General features: G+C 44.3%; 1 protein-coding gene across 1 annotated transcript; it reads right to left on the bottom strand.

The window, feature by feature from the left end:
• Positions 1-740: 740 nt before the first annotated feature.
• On the bottom strand, positions 741-21,578 carry GTF3C4 (general transcription factor IIIC subunit 4). Its single transcript, XM_006183312.3, has 5 exons — positions 21,070-21,578; positions 13,367-15,193; positions 10,826-10,956; positions 8,017-8,105; positions 741-6,632 (listed from the first exon to the last, which is right to left on the bottom strand). Exons 1-5 carry the CDS (start codon positions 21,412-21,414, stop codon positions 6,568-6,570), a joined length of 2,457 nt encoding a protein of 818 aa, XP_006183374.3. The 5' UTR covers positions 21,415-21,578; the 3' UTR covers positions 741-6,567.
• Positions 21,579-21,879: the final 301 nt, after the last annotated feature.

The following is a 21,879-nucleotide window of genomic DNA, read 5'->3' as shown; positions in this document are numbered from 1 at the left end:
GTTTTCCACATGTATGTCTTTCACCTCCTTGGTCAGATTTATTCCTTTTACTTTTTTGGATGTAATTTTTAAAATTAGGGACTGTTTCTTTGCTTTCTTCTTCTGATATTTCATTGTTAAAGAAGCACAACCGACTTCTGTATGTTAGCTTGCCTCCTTCCTCGCTGAGTTCGTTCATCAGCTCTAGTAGTTTCCACGCGGAGGCTAGGGTTTCCATACATAGCACCGTGTCATCTGTATACAGTGACAATTTTACCTCTTCTCTTCCAACTTTGGTCCCTTTTATTTCCTTATTTTTTCCTACTATTTTATGGTGCACCGTTAATAATTTTGTGTCCTGTTTGTTGTTTGTTTAGCTTTTCTGATTGTTCCTGGCAGGAGGATTTGTCTGAATTACAGGTTTATTGCTGCTGAAGTATGTAAGTTGCACTCAGCACTTCATTTACGTCCTCACCAGATACTACTGACCTGACCCTGTTAAGGATGTGCACTCTAACAGCCGACTGAAGCTGTCACTTCCCCCCACAGCCCTCACACTTTTTCTGGAATAAACCACTGAGGGCACACTTTACTGCTGCTGAGGCCTTTGCTAGTGGCCGTCTCCCTCTCACACACAGTTCTCTCCCTTCTCCTCTGCCAGCGCCTGGGTTGATACCCACCTTTGCTGGTGCTGGTCAGGATGAAAAGGTTTCTAAGTTTTGCTACAAACCATGTGAACTTGATAAAATATGCACATGATATACAAATAATTCAGTCATTTATTTATTTTGAATAAAAAAGTGGCCAAGATAACAATACTAGTGGCTCTGCATACAAAACACAACATAATTGAGGTTACTCCACATTTACAAAACTGCCATTATGTACAGCACCGGATATTCACAGCAGCTTGAATAGACTCTCTAAGTACTAGAATCATAAGAGCAATTGAGGGGGATCCAAAATGGGAAAAAGCTAAAAACCAATGATCTTTCATTAACTGGAAAACTGGCCAACCAGCCAACTGGTAAAGAAAGAGGATCTGCTACCTTTTTCTTTAGTAATAATTGAAATAGGGTCACCCCACAGAGTGGTATCTGACAAACACCCTCCAAAACTTCCATTTCGTTTTCTCAATAGTCTTTCCCACTTCAAACTTTCCCCAGAAAACTCTGCCCTCATATCAGATAAAAAGCTCAGGACACTGGCTTTTCTTCAGGGAAAGGTCAACTGGTGCTAAGGATACAGCATGGTCTGCTTCAAGCCCAGGAAAGAATTCCGCCCTCTCTGGTCATCAGTTCTTTGCAGTTTTGAACACCCTGGGAAGCGTGAACCATGCTTCCTCTTCGAGGTGGCGGGAAGTTACTCATTCTCTGTATCGAGAGCACCTACTCTGTGCAAGGCACTTGACATTAGGTGCTGCAGGAACTACCAAGACGAGACCGACAGTTCCTGCCCTCGAGGAGCTTACAATCTAATAATGAATGCTACGTACATATGTACAATGCGGAGAAGTGGCTGATTCTTCCAGATGGGGGCGTTCCAAGCAAAATGTGCTATTATTCTTAAAGTTTTTTTTTTTCATTTAAACACAAAGTCTAACACACCACCTTATCAGATGGTAAGAATTAAAAAACCATCTCCTCTCTGTAACCTTAAGTTTTTAGATGCCTGTTCTTTTTATTTCAGAAAATGTCATATGTAAACAAACACATAATTTGAAGCCAAGCACAGAGATTAGCACAGGCATTGGGTAAACAAAATATATCACCATACACAACACAGACTTATTTTTCTATATAGTCTTATTTCTGTGTACACAAGGTTGATTTTCACTTTCCTTTCATACACTGAAGTACAAATCTGAGTCAAAGTCTTTAAAAAGACATAATTCATTTTTTTGCATTTAATTCTGCATTAGTACCAAAACCAAACAAAACACCCTAAACCTCACCAGTTTGTTAGCCACACGTCAGACTGATGAAAGTCTGAAATGCTCCCAAGCCATTACCACTACCTCTAACACCATCCAATGTAACCATGTCACAGGATTTTTTCTTCATGAAGCATGATTTCATGATTGTGAAGTAAGCAAATTTTTACCTTAGAAGTAACTGTAAGATTTAGAGTTCTGAAATTCAGTTCTCCCCGACTCATTTGCAGTATTTCAACCAGACAGCCTTTGTCACATCAGTTTGCAAGTATCACCCCCCTCTTTCAGCTCCTCCCAGCACCCTCTAGCAAACCGTGTAATACTGTGCTAAATACACTCCCCTCAGATTGTAGACCTCACTCTCCCCTACAGAACAGTTGTAACTTCAAGAAAAGGCAAGGTAAGAAAAGCTAAATCACCTTATCAGATAAAGAAGTTGGGGGAGAAACATTCATATACCCAAATTTAATTTCTTTACAGGACATCTTTATAAACAGTCACTCCCCTGCTAAATGTATTTCCAAAGCAAGTTTTCAGAAACAGCCGTCTTAAACCATACATGCAGACGGGAGGCTGCATCCTATTTACCAGACTCAGACTAGCCAGTGAGTCCTCGCGTTCACAGCCTCTGCAACACCCTGCTGTTCATCAGGACAGTGACGCTACAGCGAGAGAGATCTTCAGAAACAACTCTGCAAATCTGACTTAATACAAGGGCAGTCAAACCGCACGGGCTCCAAGATCAGTTTGAATACCAGCTATGTTAGCAAATGTGAAGATCTTAACTCCAAAAACCTCTTTTAGCGTCAAGAAAGAGCAGTTCAAAGCTTAGTAACTGTGAGACTTGAGACCTGGTCTGAAACTCTGCTTGAGCTGGCAACTGATATTTCCACTAATAGCTTAAGTAAAAACACTCACTTCAGTTAGAACCTTTAGAGGCATTTTTACAACCCGACAACCCTGAGGGGAGGAGCCAGACCCTCGAGAGGCTGTGAGGTCAGCAGTGCTGAACTCCACCCCACAGGGAGCGGGGCGGTGCGCGAGGCCGCGGCCACACTCGGCCGCAGGCACCTGCAGACGGGCAGCCCGTGCCGGGCTACTGACCAGGCTATGTGCTGTTTGTGCCGCCCGATCCCAGAAAGAAAAAGGGCGCAACCTGTCTTTACTTTAAAAAATCCAGGCCTGCCGACTTCGAATATACCAGAGTTTTTGCTCGTCAGGAATAACCAGCTCGGGGCGCGGGGTAGGTGGTAGCGAGGGGCTGAAATCTAGCAAACTCCACCCAAAGTTCAGCCTGGAGCTGTTGAGCTCTCTGACAAGGAAATCAGAATTCAGAATTTTGAAGAAAACCAGATAGTTGACCAAGTTGTTAACAATCGACAGTATTTCCTCTAGGAAGAAAAAGCTACTGCTTAACAGTTTCCTCTAGGAAGGGAGGCCCACTATGCTATTTAGACTTTAGAAATTTGGTCACCAACCTAGTTTTTTTTCAAACATTAAATCTGCTAGCTTGGAAGGCGTCCCAGCAGAGCTGAGAGAACTGCAGGGATGGAGATGGAGAGGTGTCTCCTGGAAGGAGAAGCAAGGGAGTGAGGTCAGGAACAGAGGATGGAGGGACCCCGTGGGAATCGGACAGTGATGGTAACTCCCGGTTTCATTTCAGGAGCTGTGGCAACTCCCCGAACCCTGATGCAGCACACACGCTGCCAGGGCCGCAGATGCCCCGTAAAACCAGCTGTGTTCCTCCTGACAAGACCAACTGGCCTTGATTTCTTTTGCATCTTACCTGGCACCATTACAATGACAACAGATACATTTCAATATTTAATTATCACCCTTTAACATTCTTTTAACCTAATTAACCAGTGACGCTCTCTACTCACAGAACTAACCCACACGCTCCAATGTGAATGTTCTCAGAACTCCTTAGAGGGAGAGGCAGAAAACTGTCACGCTCAGCCGCGAGCTCTGCCGGGGGTTCTAGTAACTTCTGACACTGAAAAATAATGGGTAGTTGTGCCAGGTAAAACAGTAGGCAGAGGCTGCCTGAAGTCTGGGCAGTGGACACATGAGGATTTCATCATGAATATCAAGCGTAACAAGCTATCAACTTCTGATCTAGAATAGTAGGAACAAATTAACCCTAGACAGAGAAGATGTGATGCAGGTGTGGATATCAGACTCCCAAAATGCAACAGTGTCGTAGCTTCAAAGGTCTAGTGGTACAGGACCTGCGCTCCTGCGCCTTAATGCAGAGTGGTGACATCACTTCTGCCACCTCTCCTGTTCCCGTGGAGACAGTGACAGCGGAAATAAACCTGAAAGCCCCTAAACAGGTCAGGCAGGTGTTAGGAAGGTGCAGAGGATACGTACAGGAAGTGTAAACCAGGACAGGCAACTGGTCTGAAGCTTCTGGTGTCACTCCCCTCCTTCAAGGTTTCACAGGTCAGCACGCTGTCACCAGGTATGCTGACCCTTAGTGACAGTCAGAACTGTGTTTGTGATGCTACCATTAACTGAAAACCTCCCGTGCTCACAGGCCCATGGGTTAACCGCCAGAGTGGGGGGTACGGGGGAAGGGAGTGAGGGCTCCAACTCCATGTGGGGAAATCTGGGCTGAGGCAGGTGTTGGCTGGATTTCAGAGTCTGAAGAACGCCAGGGGGCCCAGCCCCATGCAGAGAGAAGCCATGTTCTAGTAGAACAGTTGCCATGTTTGTTCCTACACAGACATACAAAAGAATTTGGGAGATCCTTTTTAGTTAACTCCTGAGAGTCAAATTTTCTCCCAAAATGCATAACTGCTTTAAATAAAAACTTAATGTAAGTTTTAAGTGGCAGCGGCAAAAAATCCCCTCATAAGAACAAATCAACTACTACCTCTGATTAGGAATAAAGAAACAAGTGAACCTAAGCATGCCAGGACTATGAAAACTGCAGTAAGTCCTTGACGTGATTGCAACCTTCACTGTCATATTTATGATAAAGTGAAACAGGTCTTGGCACGAGCGACCACAGCTGCACCACTCTCTGAGTTGTGTTATTCATGATCTTAATGCTGCCTGGTTCTCCTCCTTGACAATCAATTTAACACGCTAGACCTGGATAAACATGATCCTTGAAATTACCACAAAAATGAAAAAGATAAGCAGAAGACTCAGCAAGTACAGAATTAAACACAGGGGACACAAACAAAAAATTGAGAAACAAAAGACATTTCAAACCAGACTGGAAGTGCCTCTTAAGGGCTCCTGTCTCCAGCCCACGGGACAGAGCGGGGAAGAGCACTACACGCGTGCTGCGTCCTGCAAATGACAGCGTTTCTCAAGTGAGGACAGAGGACCTTTCACTAAGGATACAAAAATAAAAGCAGTAGTAAGTGTTAGAATAAAGGCAAAATAGTGTGTAGTATGAGCTAGAATTTCACATTTTGTATTTCCCATCCAACTTTCCAGAAATATGCACCCTTTAAGATGCGTGCATTGCAGCCCTGGTAATTAGCACCAATCCCTAGGATACTTATTTTAAAAATCCAACAACACTGTAGCTCCAGAATGTCTATTTTTAATTCCAGGTTTTAAGACCAATTAATGCCTAGTATCTCCTCTTAACAGCCCACAGAAAAATACCTGTATTATAAATATCAAGGACCTTTGCACAGAGAAGGAATCTCCAGGCTCTGGTCAACAGAGCTGCACACACCTGCCGCACCAGAGCTCAAGTGTCTGCACGTCTGAGTGGTCCGTCTCTTTCTGGAAGTCTCTAGATAGATCCTGTGCACACTATATGGGATATAAATGAAACGTCTGGAAATGTCAACATTAAAAATACTAAGTGTTTTAATTTAATACTAAAAGGAGAAAATATTCTTTTTCCTCTATGTACAAATCTCTCCCAGTCATCACAGTTAAGTCTGAAGCAGGGATGAGATGCAGGTGGACTGGAATACTTGACATCCTCATGCACATAAAGGAGCCGGAGGCAGGAGATCTGATGACATGGCAGAGATCGTTAAAAATGTAAGAGTCACCTGATCTTTTGACACATTAAAACCAACTCTAGTCTTGGCTTCAACCTCTTAAAAATATGTAGTTTCAAGAAAATGTTTTCAATATCCATGAAAAACAGGAATTGGCAGGATGCAGATCTGTGCCTATTTGTTGAGAACAAAATATCCGACACTTTTAGTATCTGCTGGAACACCGAATGCCACGTACCAGGTCACGGAAGCTCTCCGGAGCCACAAGGCAGTTCTAGACCAAGGCCGGGATTAAAGCCTAACTCAGCCCAGGCGGGCCCTTACCCACACTCCCTAGAAGAGGTTGTCCTCTCTGAGAAATGAAAGGGCATGCGTTTTGTTCAAGCCGCTTCAAGACACTTGAAAAATAAGTGTTCCTCACTGAGTAAGGAGTGGGGAGTTAATGTTCATCTCAAAATGACTTAAAATCTCCATACTCCGTCATTTTAAAGATATCCTTTAGTCTCTGGAGATGGAGACTGCACTTCAGCAGGGAGTTCCCAGGGCCCCATTTACAGTCATGAAGAGCACCTCTCCTGCTGTGAAGGCCGGGCTTCCTCCTGTGCACCCGGGCCCTCCCGGCTGGAGGGCATCTTTTATACAGAGCGTGTGCCCTTCCCGTCTTCCCGTCACTGACATTCAGAAGACAGGAGAATCACAGAAGGGGCAGGGGCTTTGCAGCAATCTCTTAATCCAGTCAGGATCTGCAAAAGTAAGATAATTAGTATTAAGTGTTAACTTCAGAAAAGACAGTCGAATGGGATGAGCCCTAGATGGACCAGTGCCAAGAGGTGGGCATCTGGTCCCAGCTCTGTGTCCCTGGACACAGCACCTCACTGCAACACTGTAAACGAGGCTTTAAAGAAAGGACTATACTTTGTTCTGGGAGTGTATCTATCATACATGGTTAATGTTAAAATACTCATAAAATTACAGTAACACTTTTAAAATGTTATTTTGAAGAAGGAAAAACCTGGCAACACTGTGTCAACACCTCTTCCCGCTCTGAAAGCCCCGTCCGGCTGCGGACGCTCCGCTCACTGCTTAGAGCTCTGCAGCTCTCCCAGACCCTCGTTCTCCCCAGAAGCTCTATGTGGCTCAGCTCAAAGTCAGTCAGCGTGTCTTTTTCTTAAATTTGTTTTAATTTTCTCCTGATTTCCTGTCTAAACAGTATACCAACGCTCAATTGCAAGGAGTGCTTAGAAGTTCCCTAAAATTTGCTTCAAAATAATCCAGTAAGAGAAGGGAAGGCCGGAGGACTACAGATGAAACATGAGAGGTCATCAGTTGGAAATTTCCGAAGTTAAACGATGGGTACGTAAGAGTTTCCTACACTCTTTTCTCTACTTTTATGATTGTATTTTCCATAATAAAGAGTTAGAACACAAGCTGCTAATATACCTCCTTCTCAGAATTAGAGCGATTCGGCCAGTTTAGAGCAAAAATCAATAAAGGTGTAGTTTACATGGAATGTTTGGTTTTACTTGAGAACAAGTATTACCCCCAAATGTACATAACTGTCACACTGTGTCTGTTCGCTGATCTGGTGAGTGTAACGTTAATGAACCTCAGGTCATAAACGGACATTCATGGAACTATTTAAACCACTAATCCCCTGCTCGTGTCTACAATCTTATTCCCAGCTACTCACTTCAGAAATGTGGGCTTTGACGCTGGGGCTATCAGGGAGAGAACACTGACCAACAGAAAAACACCACCCCCATGTCTCCTGGAAGAAAGACTGCAGGTGCGACCCCATCGCTGTGTCGGCAGTGCCGCCTTTGGATACGCTACCATCTGCAGAGTTTTCATTCAAATACGACCTATATATGTCATCTAAAACAAGCTGACTTTTTTTGAATGGATAATTTGCTTGCAGTGACAAAACAATAAACTGCAGCCCAACTTACATACCAAAATGCTGTGTGTACGCTAACACGACATATTCCAATGGTCATTTTTTACTTAGTTGTGGCTTCAAAATACAGTATAGAGCAGGATGGACCTGCCCACCATCCCCGATGGCACAATAAGCAGCACGGAGCCTGCGGACGCAAGCTCACCTGCCCGAGGTGGGAAAGCACTCACCTTCCGGCGCCGGGTGGCGGGCGATGCTGTCATGCAGCAAACACCTTCTGTATATCAAACTCTGGCAGGACTGGTAGGTTAAAAAGCACCTGAAAGTGGACGGAGTGCATCGTCAGTCCCACCCGCGGGGCAGCGGCACCGCGCCGGGGGGCTCACCACAGGCGGCTGTCCTAAGCCCGCAAGTTAACGAAGTAGAGGGCAAAACCAGCTCACAAGTTCATGGCCACGATGTCTCCCTCTGAACACCAAGGCGGCCAGACCCACACCAGCCCACGCTTAGTAAAAGTGTCTGTCTTGGGCTCCTGAACCAAGAGGCACAAAACTTCTCATCCAGTCACTGCAGCTCCTTTTTTGCCGCCATGTTTGCAGCACTGGGAAAGAATTTAGTCTGTCTATATCTCATTGTGCTTTGAATTTTTGATATGTTAAAAAAAACCTGATTTTGTATTATACCGGAAATTATTCTTGTTAGCGATTTTTGAGATTAGGCACTATCTTTAAGAATCTACAGTGGGGAAAACCTGACAGATATAGAAGACAAAATTAATGGTGCAAAAAAAGAAGAGCCATGAACCAAAGTGCACAGATTCCCTTCCACCCAGTGACCACGCACTGAGCAGCTTCCAGGAGCAGACAAGTGAGGGAAGGTGGAGCAGTGAGATGGCTGACAGCGCACCTGGCTTCTGCGGGAAGGTTTTCCGAAAGGTAAGTGTTTAAGTTGAGCAACTAAGGAGTGAAAAATATGAAGAGGAAGGGAGGTTGGGGGAAGAAATTCCAAGTAGGTTTACCTTGAGCACAGACCTGGGTGCACAGGAAGGACGGTAATGCCTGAGTGAGGGCAAGCACCCACCCTCATCTGGGGACTCCGGCACTAACTTCAATCAGCAAAAATTAAAATAATTTTTGTGAAAAAAGCCAGCTGAGAGACAACAATGTGTAGCAGTTACACATACAAAATCTGGAGCCAGAATGCCTGGTTCTCAGCTCTGCCACATCCCCCCGTGTGACTTTGGACAAATTACTGGACTTTCCCAGGCCCCAGTTTCCTCATCTGTAAAGATGGAAACAATCACAGTGCCCCACGTGTGGCTGTTGTGAGGACACAGTAACTCAGGATGTGTGTACTGCTCAGAATAGTGCCTGGCACACTGGCAGTGCCAAACAGTGCTGGTTGTTAGAAACTTGTTTCCTGTCCTCCCCTTTAAAAAAAAAGTCTGAACAAATTAGAAAAAGTATAAGAACACAATAAAGATTGGAAAGAATCCAAATATCCATCAATAAGGGAGTAAATAATGGAACATCCGTACAACGGAAAACTCTAAAGCTGCTAAGAACGGGATCTATGCACTGATGTGGGAAATGGCCACAACACTTTGATAAAAGAATTGGCAAGTTGTCAAGATAGTTATTTGTAGCCCAATCCTGTTTCTGTTAAAAATAAATTTAAAAAATTTACTGAGTGCCTACTATGTACCAGGCAATGTTCTAGAAAGAGCCATGAAAAAAACCACAAAACTCCCTGCCTTCGTGAAGCTTTCTATTCCAGAGGGAGGAGAAAAAACAGAAAGTAAAAAAATCAACGGTGGTAACTGCTGAGGAGGAAAATAAAGCAAGGGAGAGGGAAGAAGACTACGGGGGGAGGGGGAGGGGGCTGTCGTCAGGTGGTGCCATTTTAAGTCGCATGGCCAGGAAGGCCTAACTGATAAAGGGACACTTGAGGAAGCCATGGGGACACCTGCTGGACGAGCAGTCCGGGCAGAGAGAACTGCCAGTGCAGAGGCCCGGGGTGGGAGGGGTGCCACGTGTACCTGAGGGGCAATGAGGCCAGTGCACCCCGAGTGAAGTTAGCAAGATGCAGAAATTCATATGAGGTCAGAGAAGGGACGGGGGCCAGGCTGGGCGGTCTGAAAGGATTTTAGCTTCTGCTCATCAGAAATGGACAGCCACTGGAGTTCTGAGCAGAGGGGTGACGTGAGCTGACAATTTTGGCCCTGCTTAGAACAGGCTGGAGGGGGAAGGAAAGACACAGGAAGGTGGGCTGGGAGACAACTGTAATGATCTGGGCAAGAGACGACGGTGCCCTGGGCCAGGGGTGGAGGGAGTGAGAAACGTCTGGATTCAAGTCTGAAATGCCTATTAAACTTCTAAACAGAGAAACTGAGCAGGTACTTAAATATGAAGTCTGGACTGAGGGGGAGAGATTCGGGTTGAAGTGGCACGTTTAAGTTCCCAGTGTACAGAGGATATGCGACAGCCGGGGGAGAGTGCTACCAGAAGAGAAACAGGTCCAGACATGGACATCTAGGAGACAGGGGCCAGGACGCCAGGTGATAAGCGAGCTTTGAGGGGGAGGAGCCCGTGCCAAACGCAGCCCACAGGCCATATAATGAGGCGGCCTCAAGGTTCCCTCTTAAAGTGAGACCCGGGGGGAGAAGGAGGAAAGACCTCCACCTTTTGTTACAAAGTTAAGCCAAACAAAGTATATAAGCACTTCCCATTCTATTAACTTTAACAGGTATTGCTTTGGTAATAATGATTTTTAAAAATTTAATGCTACTTTAGAGCAAAACAGTATTATCAAAATAAAGAAAGAAATCCCTACATATGTTACACAGTAAAAAAAAAAAAACCCTCTCTTTAAAGGGTATCCTACTTCAGTCAAACTGACCACAAGAAAAAACAAGCTCACACCGGGTTTGATAGCAGCAGCTTCTCTCCCACCTAACGGCACGGGCAACATCGATTTCAGATGAACACTTCACGGTGGTCTGTGCTGCGTGAAAGTGACGAAGGAGCAAAAGCAGCTTACCGGAGCCAAATGTGGCCGTTGGAGCAGACTGCCTGCTTGCGATCTGTGAACGGCAAGATCTCTTTACACAAACTACAGTGCTCGGGGAACGTCTGCTTGTTCATCTTCTTTGAGATGTGTCCGATCAGCACCTAGTAACACAGGGCAGTCAGCAATGTTTCGTGGTGAGCACAGGGCTTCCGGATACAAAAGAGAAGTGGGACACTATGCAGTATCTTACACAAGACCTGGAGCCCTGCTCCTCCACTTAGGCCCATCGCGGAGTCTGGAAAGTAAAAAAGCTAGACCATCACGTTGTGTCAACTGGCCGAGTAAAAGCAAATAAATTCATCCAGGCACCTCGTGAACTATCCCCACTAAAGGAAAAACTGTTCTGGAAACCCAAATCTTATTACTTGCCTTTAGTTGCTCCTGAAATAAGGACTTCAGAGTTCTGTTAGAAGACAAAGGACACTTAGCTACACTTAATGATGTTCTGACTTTCAGAGAGAAAAGCATAACCTCTTAGGCAAAATATCATGTGAAATACTAACTTCGTAGAACTACAGAAATGTCTACTCTTTAAGAAGGGTTTACAAAGTAAAAAGATCATCAGGATTGAAAAATAATAATTTCCCCTTCTGATGGCCCAAAGACCCGTGACCAACCCAGTTTTGGCCTGCAACCTGAGACCCACCGACCCTGCGGCAGGACCCTCTGTGGGAGGGGGAGGCGGGTGGGGCGCGCTCTAGGCCTTGGCCTGACTTCAGCTTTGTTTCCTCCTCTGCTTTGCTTATTAGGGTTGCACCACTTTAATAACGGAAGTCTGAAAAACTCCAATCTGCTTCATTATTTTGCTGGAAAAAACCTTTCCCGGCTCTATCACTGGGAGGCGTGGGAAGCACTGATCCTCAAGAGCCTCCTCGTCTCACTAGCAGGTAATGTCCTTCAGTTTTAACCCATTTACACTTCAGCTCTCGTGGAAGAACTCGAGTCTACCGTCACTAAAATGGGTTCACTGAAGTTCTGAAGGGTATCAGTAGCGCAGAAGTGTGTCTTACCTACTCTGCATGTAATTTACAAACTTCAAACCCATTCACTTTTGGCCTTTTTTGGCCTTGAGAATTCTAATTTATGGTCCTTTACAGCAGGGACAACCAAAGTACTAGGTTCGAAAAGATTCATTTAAGGCACACAGTGGGATTTTAAAACATGAAACGCGTTGTTTTCAATCAAAACTCAGTTGCTGCAGATGGGCAGAGTACAATCTTTCCTTCTTTAAATTGGCTCTGGTGGAACCAAGAACTATGCTAAACATAGCTTTCCATGCTCATGTCGCACCTGGGCAATTATTCTAAATCATTACCAACCAACTGCCATTACAAATTTCCTAAAATGCTAATATTTCAGGCTTATAATATCCCTGCTGGGGCCTATGAAACAGTGATAACCAGAAAACTCTTCCAAACAATTTAGATCACAATGAAACAATTTATAAAAGTTGACTTTCAAAGATGAAAAATCAGTTATATAAACAGTACATCTTAACTACTCTTGAGATTATTGCAAATACATCCTTAGGCGATAATTTTAGGGGTGTATGTACATATACATACATACACACACACTTTCCAACAAGAAAATACAAGGGGTTTGTAAATAGTTTAACATTAGCCATGAAGATCTGTGAATTTATGGCTTTCAGTTAATGTGTTAAATAAGACTGTCAGTAGTGAGAGTGTCTATCTTCAGAATAAAAAGGACCACGGGTGTCCGTGGTTTTAAGCATTTTAGTATACAGGCTGTTCCCTGAAACACAGTTCTTCAGGGTTTTAGATGCTGTTAGCTCAGGATCCCTGATTAATAAGCCTGGATAACCTGGTGAGCTACACAAAGTTACACGGTTTCTTTCCTACAGGAATTCCCGGAACCCTTAAAGGATGATGCACACTGGGAACCTTTAAGAGGAGTATGGCGTACGTGGTATTCCTCCATGTGTGGAGCCCTAGTGTTCTATCAGGGACCTGAATTCTGTGAAACACGTTTTGGGTAACACTGTAAGATTGTTCTAACATCAAAATAACGGTTACACCTAGTTTCTGCAAAAATACCACAAATAATCATGTTTACTTTACATGCCCTTCTAGACTAAATCAGACGACCTCCTCAAGTCTTTCCAAATAGAACAGTCCCTGCCAGGGTCCTCCTGCCCTCCAGAGGCGGGGGGCACACCACACTGCCCCTGTGGTGACTGCCCCATCACAACCTACTCTGCTAAACGCAGCCTCCTGGAGCTCATCCATGGCCCGGAAACCTCCCGAACCTTGCATATCAATCAAAGCCTTAGTGGAGAGTAAAAATGAAATATTCTTTGTGTGATACGCGTATGTCCTCTGCATTAATCCATGTTTCCTATTTATTCTCCTGCACCTCGTGCCAATTAAATTACCTAAAAAAAGGTCAAAGAAGTTGTTGAGCTTTACAAATTAAATTTAGGCCATTCCTTTCTCATGAAGAAAGCAGTCTTCTCACAGTTTCAGTGTTTTGTTAACAAACACCTACCCGAGCTGTTCTGTCATCATACTCTTCGTCAGACATTAAAAAGTTACAGAGGCCCCTGGTGGGGATGCTGGTGTTTTCTGTGATCCAGGTGTGCAGGTACACTTCTCCTAAGACTCGCTTCATGTGCTCCCGGGTCAAGTGCATCTCCACAGCTTCGATTTTCCCCTGGATCTCAAGGAGTTTCTCTTCCATTGGCTCTCGGCCTCCAATATCTCCAGACTGAGTGAGTGAGTCATCTGTGGGGTCCTCTGGGTCACCTTCCCTGCTCCTCTCCTGAAGGCCTTGCTTAGCCGCCTGTCTGGAGGAAGTGCCTTCTTCTTGCTGTTCATCGTCAGCATTGCCCATCCCAGGTGAGTCAACTAGTAAGATTTTTGAGTCCTCGTTTGTGGGTTTCCACAAGGCTTCTGAAGGGGTTTTCTGCATTGACTGATACAAAATCCTCAGGAGGAAGAGTTTGAAACGCCAATAATAGGTGGCCCCACTGCTTTCAATCTTTTTTTCCAAAGCTTCTTGTAAAAATTGAGGGATATGCTTGTCTCTTAAAATCTTCCAGCGTACTAGGTCTATTAAATCTACCTGCCTAAAGAGATTCTGAACTGAGGATTCCAGAAGCTGAGCCGCTGCCTCTTCAAAGGTTTTCAGAGTAACGAACTGAACCTGGTAGTTTTTGTTAACGGGATGGAGGCCATTGACCATGCCCTCGGTTGTAATGACGGCCAGGTACGCGCCGCAGGGGCTCACTGCTATCCCGTGTGTCCTCACCGAGCCGAACACATCTGAGAGTTTAATCAACTGGTGCTCAAACTTCAACGCGACGTCTGTGAAGATGGGAATCAGCTGCCTCACCTTGCCATCACTGGAACAAGTATACACCGTTCCATTCTGCTTGTCCGCCGTCATGGAGACGATGGGCAGCGAGTGAAGGCCTGTGACGTGAGAATTGTGAACATTCAGACCTGCTTTGGAGATCAGAAGAAGACACCAGAACACATAGGATCCTCTGGCAGCCACCACTAAGCTGCAACTACACTTCTGGTAAGGGTGGTACAATGGGACACACTTGATGCTGTGCACTGGCAACTGGTCCATTTCTTTCCACAAGACGACAGGCTGCCTCAGAGTGAAGTAGCCTTTAACGGCTTTGAGGTTGACAGGGAGAATTTTCACGGGCCCAAAAGCACTCCCCACAATGAGGCCGCTCATCTTCCGGTTGTTGTGCTCGTACTCCCACCAAAACAGGACACTAGGAGAGTTGATTCCCGACTCAATCGTGTTGCAGGAAGAGATAGATTCCTTTCCTACAAACGGGAGCTGAAACTGCCACACGGCGATGTTCCCGTTCTCAAAGAGGACGGCCAGGAGCACGCTGCCCACGTCGCGGCACTCATTGTTGTGCTTGACCTGCTGAGTGGTACAGATGCCCGACCACTCCATTCTGACTGGTGTCTGCATGCTGTGCCTCCTCTGAAACTCAGCAAAGTCCCCGAGATTCCCTTCTGGGGCCTCACTTTTAGAGAGTCTGTAACTGGTCTCATAAAGACGTTCTCCGTAAATCTCAGTCAGATCGACCAGCTGGACCCACTGCAGTCTGTTGAGGTTTGCCTGGATGGTCAGGCGATTGTCCATGGTCAGTGCTGCCAAGAGGCACCTGCCGTTGGCATCACAACCCATGGGGGACCAGCTGGTGTATTTGAATCCTCTCATTGGTGGCAACGCCTTCCCCTCAGGGTTGAACACCCTATCCAACATGAAAGTCTGACTGACTGTGGGGTCTTTGGAGGTGGCAAATTTCTCCTTACACTCAGCAACTTCTGTTTTTGGGCCCACCTGAAAATAAGGGAGACAACAACTATCAGATAAATATTTCATTCTAAGAGGAATGTATTTACATTGCTCAGGGTGAATTAACTGACTCATGTTAACATACACAGTAATTTTACATCAATTCTGTTAATTTTGGTATGACATGCATTTAAAAGGTCAAGAATTGGAGGGAGGCTACAGCTCAGTGGTAGAGCGTGTGCTTAGCACGCATGAGGTCCTGGGTTCAACCCCCAGTCACTCTATTTAAGTAAATAAACAAATAAACCTAATTACCTCCCTGTTGAAAAAACCAAAATAAACAAAATAATTTTTTTAAAAAAGATCAAGAACATGTCTAAAACCAAATGAGCATTTACTCAGAAAATGGCAATTTTTTTTTAAGGGTCAGAATAAATGTTGCCATTACTCATGGCCTGGTTCCTATGTTCTTTTCAGAATTGACATAAGGAGGAGCAATGATGGAGATGCACTGGATTCTGAAGAGTCAGAGCATTCTGCTGAACCACTCACAAAACAATAAAGGACTTAAGAAGTCATGAAAAAACGTAAACCTGTATGTATCTTTGATAAAATTAGATGTGCAGATTTTTAACAATATCTTTGCAATACCAATGCCAGCTTTGAGTTTTCTATCTGAAATTTCATTTACAAAGATGCTGAGAGCCAAGTCCCACTGATTCTATAGGATAATGTTCACTCTCATTAGACTACTTGCTCTTCCCTGAACATTCCCACAGCCTTCCTGGCTCCCTTGTGTAAAATGCTCTCTTTCTTCCTATCTGAATCCCATCCATCCTTCCAGGTCAAACTCCATGAGGCCTTCTGAGATCATGCTAGCTTTCATTCATCTCTCCCTCCTCCAGGTTCATAACATACATCAGCAGTGCTATTTGTTTAGTGTCTAGCTGTACGATGGTGAGCTTTTTAAGAAGATTTTAAAGGGCCGTTAAAGACGGAGGAAGAAATAAATGACCAAAAGAAAGTGATTCAGGGCCATAAGAAAATATCCAGGAAGGCTAAAGTCAGAAAAGAGCAGGGGGTCAATTAAAATACGATTTCTGTTCTGGTGGAAGCAGGAAGAAGAAAGGATTTGATCCACTGTCTGTAGAGAAACGGGTAACAGAGAGAGAAAGCAGAATCTTTCGACTCCTTTTTAGTGTCAATCTTCCTTTACATAGAGGCTGATCTTCAAACTGGAAAGGGTAGAATAAACATGATTAAAAAGGAATTAAATCCTAAGATATATACAGCTATAATAAAGTCATTTTAAGTGAGTTTAAGTCCCCAAGCCCAGAGGAATTCCACTCCAGGATACAGAAAGAACCATTACATTCCTTGATAAAGCTTGGACAACCAGGAATGTGTCAGAAAACCAGAGTGCAACAAATAGTCAACTGCTAGATCACAGAATAAACAAGCATATAAAATGAAAGATAGCTATAAAGTCCAACAAATGAATTAGAATACTTTTTCTAACGTGTGTTAAACAGACCATCCGTCCCCTAAACTGTCCGTTGAAAGAGTTCTGTAACCAAATAAATTTTGGAAATGCTATATATTATACATTATTCCCCTTTCAAGAGTTAGAGCCAGGGAACTACTGTAGAGGCTTACATCAGAGTTATCCTTACAGTTATACTTGAAGAGTTAACTTATTTTTTAAAAATAGAACCTTTTTTTGGGGGGGGGGTCATCTTTTATTATCCTAAATAATATTCTGGAAGTGGTGTCTTAAGCAGTGTATCGATTTTATTTTTTTTATTTTTTATTTTTTTAACATTTTTTATTGATTTATAATCATTTTACAATGTTGTGTCAAATTCCAGTGTTCAGCACAATAGTATATCGATTTTAGAAAGGCATTTAAGGTGGTCTCTTGGACATGATGGAGAAATACAACCTGGAAATTCCAATTAAATAGAGGTGTTGCTGCCTAGCCTGTTAACAAAACAATACTAATCAAAGCCCAGAGCTTTGTATGCGTAGATAAAATTTGACTGAAAATCTGTGTTATGATGCCAGACTGCCTGGGTTCAAACTCTGGCTCTATCACACTCTAGCTCTGTGACCCTGAGCAAACTGTTTAAACCTTCTGGGTTTTAATTTCCTAATTTATCAAGGGAATAATAATACATGTCTCATAGAAGTAGGAAGGTTAATTAAGTCAATATATGTAAAGCATATATTAATAAACCAATAAATGTTAGCTATGATGACAATTATTAATACTCTCTGAGGATTAGGTAAATGTTAATGAGACCTAATAAAAATATGTACAATGCAGGATAGACAGGAATTAAGTTGTCCACCAAATGAAGGGTAGATATAAAACTGTTCACCAAATCCTATAATGCTGTAAACTAAGCAATACTCCTCAGACTGGGATAATCCTCTACAATGAAAGCTTCTACAGAACTGGATGTCAACTTACAGAATGTGTAACCCCAAACAGCAGCATAGGATGAAATGAAGCTCACGCCCTGTCCTACTCATTGCAGGACGAATCCTTGATAGGATGGAGAGCAGCGTGGATGTCGACCAGTAGGGAAAATCCTTAGGGTTTGTGCAGTAATTTCTAGTATCTTAGGTAGTTTGAATTACCCTACTGCACCTCACCCCAACTCTCCATATCACAAAACTAGTTAACAAATCAAAACAAGAACTCAGATGTCCAGGGAGCACACTAGTGAGTTCAGCTCCCAGAGGCCAGCCCCCAGCCAATCATTTAATTATGCACTATCCTGTTTCCAGCTGGCCACTACTACAACTAATAGCTATGAACTGAGTGAGCACCTAATATATAAAAACTCATTTGAAGTTATTAGACAGTAAGCTTCTTTAGGCCAGGAATATGATTCCAAAGACAGGCAATAGTTATTTAACTTAATGTAGCAGATGGAGTTAATATTGCTAACGTTCCTAACAATTGACACAAATAAAATTAGTTATGCATATATTATTAGAATTTCTAACTGTATACAATTATATGATTCACTAAGTCAGCAGTCCAATGGGAAGAGAAATTGCAACGTATTCTTAAATCACCACTTTACTGCTATTCAGATTTATATCATTCACCTTTATATCATAACCTCAGTACCCTGAACAGTAACTTGCAAGTAACATAATATTTGAATTATTATTTAACTGTGTATTTTTCTTAAAAAATTCATAATCTAAATAACAATCATGGAGCAAAAGCTTCAAAGAGATTTAACATCTAGCATTCTCGTAGCTGTATGCACTAAAACTGTGATCTAGGTGGCAGACTGTCCATGTTTTGTGTTAGAGCAAAGGCAAGCTGGACAGTACCGAGTGGAACTAAATCCCTAGGGATTGTCAATGGGCAGTGACATCAAACTACAGATACAGACTTCTTTACATTCCTACCATTACTCCAGTTTTCTCCCACAGAGGCCTCTTTTATAATTGCAGGGACAACTCAGCATTCACTCACCAGGCAGAGTTAGTTTAATAAGACCGCTAACTGATTGATGGTTTGTGTGAGGCAAATACCAAAGAACAGTACAGAAGGGGAAGATGCCACTACTTAATTTCAGGAAAGCCGTCAATTATTAGAGGAATATATAAAGATTTCCTACTACTCATTTGCCAGTTGTGGAACCAATGACAGAGTCAAATTTTTATCAGAATACAGTACAAGCAGATATCTTTACATTCATAGCCACAGCATTACTCCAGACCCCCTCCTTCATACTTGTATGACTATTTTTAACTCGAGCATTTAGGGCTGCCAGGAACTGTACTAAGCCACTAAACGTGTGTACATGTGTATAGGTATGTACACAGGTATGTACACATATAAGTACATGTGTTTAACTTATGCTTCCAAAAATTCTCATCAAGAGATTTTTTTATCCTCTATTTATAGAATTTATTATCGTCCTTTTAAAAATAGGCCTATCTTGCTATCTGTTGCCAAAGCGCAATCTCTTAACCCTGTTTTATATTGACTCCAACAATCATGTTCTTGCCTCTAGTGCAGCCAGATTCATACTCCTGACCCATACATACCAGGTCAGTCCGTGTTTAGGATACCTGTAACAGCACTTTAGGGCTTCCGAGATTGAAGCCAGCCGTGTCAGACTGACCTTCAAAGTTCCCAAATCGGCCTCACCTTCCTTTCTCTGACTCTCTAGAAGAGACTCACCTGTTGATCCATCATTATTTACACAAAACAACAGCAGGTTAACGTTCCTGACTTACATGTATGTGCATGAGATGAGCATCCCACTCCTGCCATATGGATGACCCTTTCCTCCCTTCCTCTTACAACCCAAATCCGACCTTTTCTTAGGTCTGCTGCAGAGTCACCACCAAATAACCTTACCTGATAAAAAAACACCCCCTCACTATTCCTTTCTTTCTTTAAATTCTCTCTGCTACAGTATTAAATCTTTACTATATCGAGATACACTTAAAATGTTCTCTAGCTGGTGTGTAATATGAACATCCTTAGCAGCAGTAAGTTCCTTTCCAGCAGAGGATAGACCTTTTAAAGCCCCTTTGTTCTGCCTCCCTCCTTGAGTGTTTCTCAGTTTCATAGCATTACCAACATCTAGCCATCTGATTTGTTTTTACTTGAATCAAATTGTTCACATCTTGTCCAAGATCTTAGAGGGCGCAGGTCAAACAAGTTTATCAATGATCTAACTCAACATCAAATTGTCAGTTTAAAACGTGAATAAGTATGCTAAAAAGTGGTGTGGGTTCCTTGCACCCTACCCACAGTTAATAATCCATATTTTAAATGGCTGTGCAGAGTAAGAGTTTTTTTTTTAACTTCACTTTCACAGACACGTTCTCTGTACACAGATACATATCTTTACAGTGCTTATCACTACCTGATATTACATTGTTATTTGCTCGTGACTTGCCGAAAGAATGCAAGCTTCATGAGGACAAGGACTTTGTTTTGTACAATGCTTTATTTCCAGAACCTAGGTTGGTGCCTGGCTGACAACAAAGTGGTATTCAAATATGTGTTGAAAGAATGAATATACCCTTTGATAGTCACACAGATGCATACCGATCTACAAAGGAAATTCTAAGTGAAGTTTTTACACATTTAAACCACTAGAATGAACACTACAACTTACTACTCAAAAGAATTTGAAAATGGCGATAATAAAACAATAAAACTTTAAGAACCCTAAAGTTCTGAAGGCAAACTTCGCTAATATGAAGCTGAAAGCACTAAATCTACATGGAGATCTTGGGCTTAAAGTTTAAGAACTGCACTTACTTCCAGAGGCTTTACTTTTCATTCTACAAAGATTTTTAGTTATTGAAGAAAAACTGGAGTACTAACCCGGACCTCCAGTATTTATCCGTCTGCCCAAGATGAGAAGCAAGGACCATTTATTAAAAAGTTTTTGTTAAGACAACGGAAAGGACCAATTTTTCTTTTTCAAAGTATAAGAAGCGCAAGAAGAGGGCACATCACGGTAAACAAAGCCAGCCAAGGGCCTCGGGGAGCAAGCCCCAGACAATAGGAGCAACGGCAGAGGCAGGTCTGGGGTTGGGTCAACAGTGGGTGGAGCCTCAGAAAGCACCAAGGCAACAAATCTGCGCCAGCAGCCAGCTAGACGCCGGGGCGAAGGAAGAACCTGGCTCCGAGAGGGACCTCCCGAAATATATGTGTGTCAGGGCTGGTGATCTGGGAAACTGGGCACAAACGGCTAGAAGGTTTTTTGTTTGTTTTTTAAGCTACGGCGACCCTAACCACTTAGCTTTAAGCGCCGGGCGCGAGGAGGGGGAATCCCCGAACTAGGCGTGGGTCGGGATTCCCCAGGGACCTGTGACGCGGCCCCGGGAGTGACGAGAGACCCCGGGGCTGAAGCCCAGGGCTGACTTACTTTGAGGAGGCAGCTGTTGAGAGGCGCGGGCACCGACGTGCGGTGGATAACCAGGTCCTGGCCCGGGTTGTGCACGTCGCAGATGAGCTCCAGCACAGCGATGCTGCGGGCCGTGGACACGGACACGCGGTGGTCCTCGGACCACGCCAGCGGCTCCAGGCCGCTCACCGCATACTGCAGCTTCACGGCCGGCTCCCGCCGAGTCACCAGGAGGCGGAACGCGGCGCTGGGCCCCGGGGCCGCGTCCACCGCCGGCTCCTTCCCGCCCCCCTCGCCCTCCTCCTCCTCGGGCGGAGCAGGCCGGCTGGCCGCGGGCCCCACCCGGGCCTTGTCGGACGTATTCATCTCTCCTCAGACGCAAAGGACGGATCCGCGGGCGGGCTAATGCCGTGTCGCGGTCCCGTTGCCGCCTCCGGTACCGCGGCAGCGGGACCCCAGCGCCCTCCGCGGCGGTTTTCTCCCCTCAGGCCCGGAGCGCCGCCGAGCCAGGAAGGACCCCGCTGTTGCTAGGCGACCCAGCCCTGCCAGGTGGCCAAGGCACTGCCTGTTAAAAAAAAAAAAAACAAAAACGCACCTCCTCCGTGGGCGGGAAGGAAATAAGTGGGCGAGGGGCAGGGAGACCGAGCGCCAAGCCCCTTTAGGCGTCTCCCAGGGCGACCAAAGTGCTGAGGAAACAGTAAACCGACGGCAAACCAGGAAACGTCGGTTAAGTGGGGGCACGTCTTTTCTTGTTTTCCAGAAGAACTCCAAGAACCGCACAAGCAGGAGTTGAGTGTAACTTGGCATCCCCTGCCACCGGCCACGCCACGA

Source organism: Camelus ferus, chromosome 4 (genome assembly GCF_009834535.1).
Source record: "Camelus ferus isolate YT-003-E chromosome 4, BCGSAC_Cfer_1.0, whole genome shotgun sequence".
NCBI lineage: Eukaryota > Metazoa > Chordata > Mammalia > Artiodactyla > Camelidae > Camelus > Camelus ferus.
Note: the sequence above shows the minus strand (reverse complement) of the source record. Positions and strands in the feature narration are given on the sequence as shown.

What these genes read in the sequence shown, in the direction of transcription:
- GTF3C4 (XM_006183312.3), bottom strand. Translation starts at nt 21,414, where the DNA reads ATGAATACGTCCGACAAGGCCCGGGTGGGGCCCGCGGCCAGCCGGCCT. An exon ending in TCAACAGCTGCCTCCTCAAA is followed by an intron (nt 15,194 to 21,069) that starts GTAAGTCAGCCC and finishes CCTTATTTTCAG; the next exon opens with GTGGGCCCAAAAACAGAAGT. An exon ending in AACGGCCACATTTGGCTCCG is followed by an intron (nt 8,106 to 10,825) that starts GTAAGCTGCTTT and finishes GTCCACTTTCAG; the next exon opens with GTGCTTTTTAACCTACCAGT.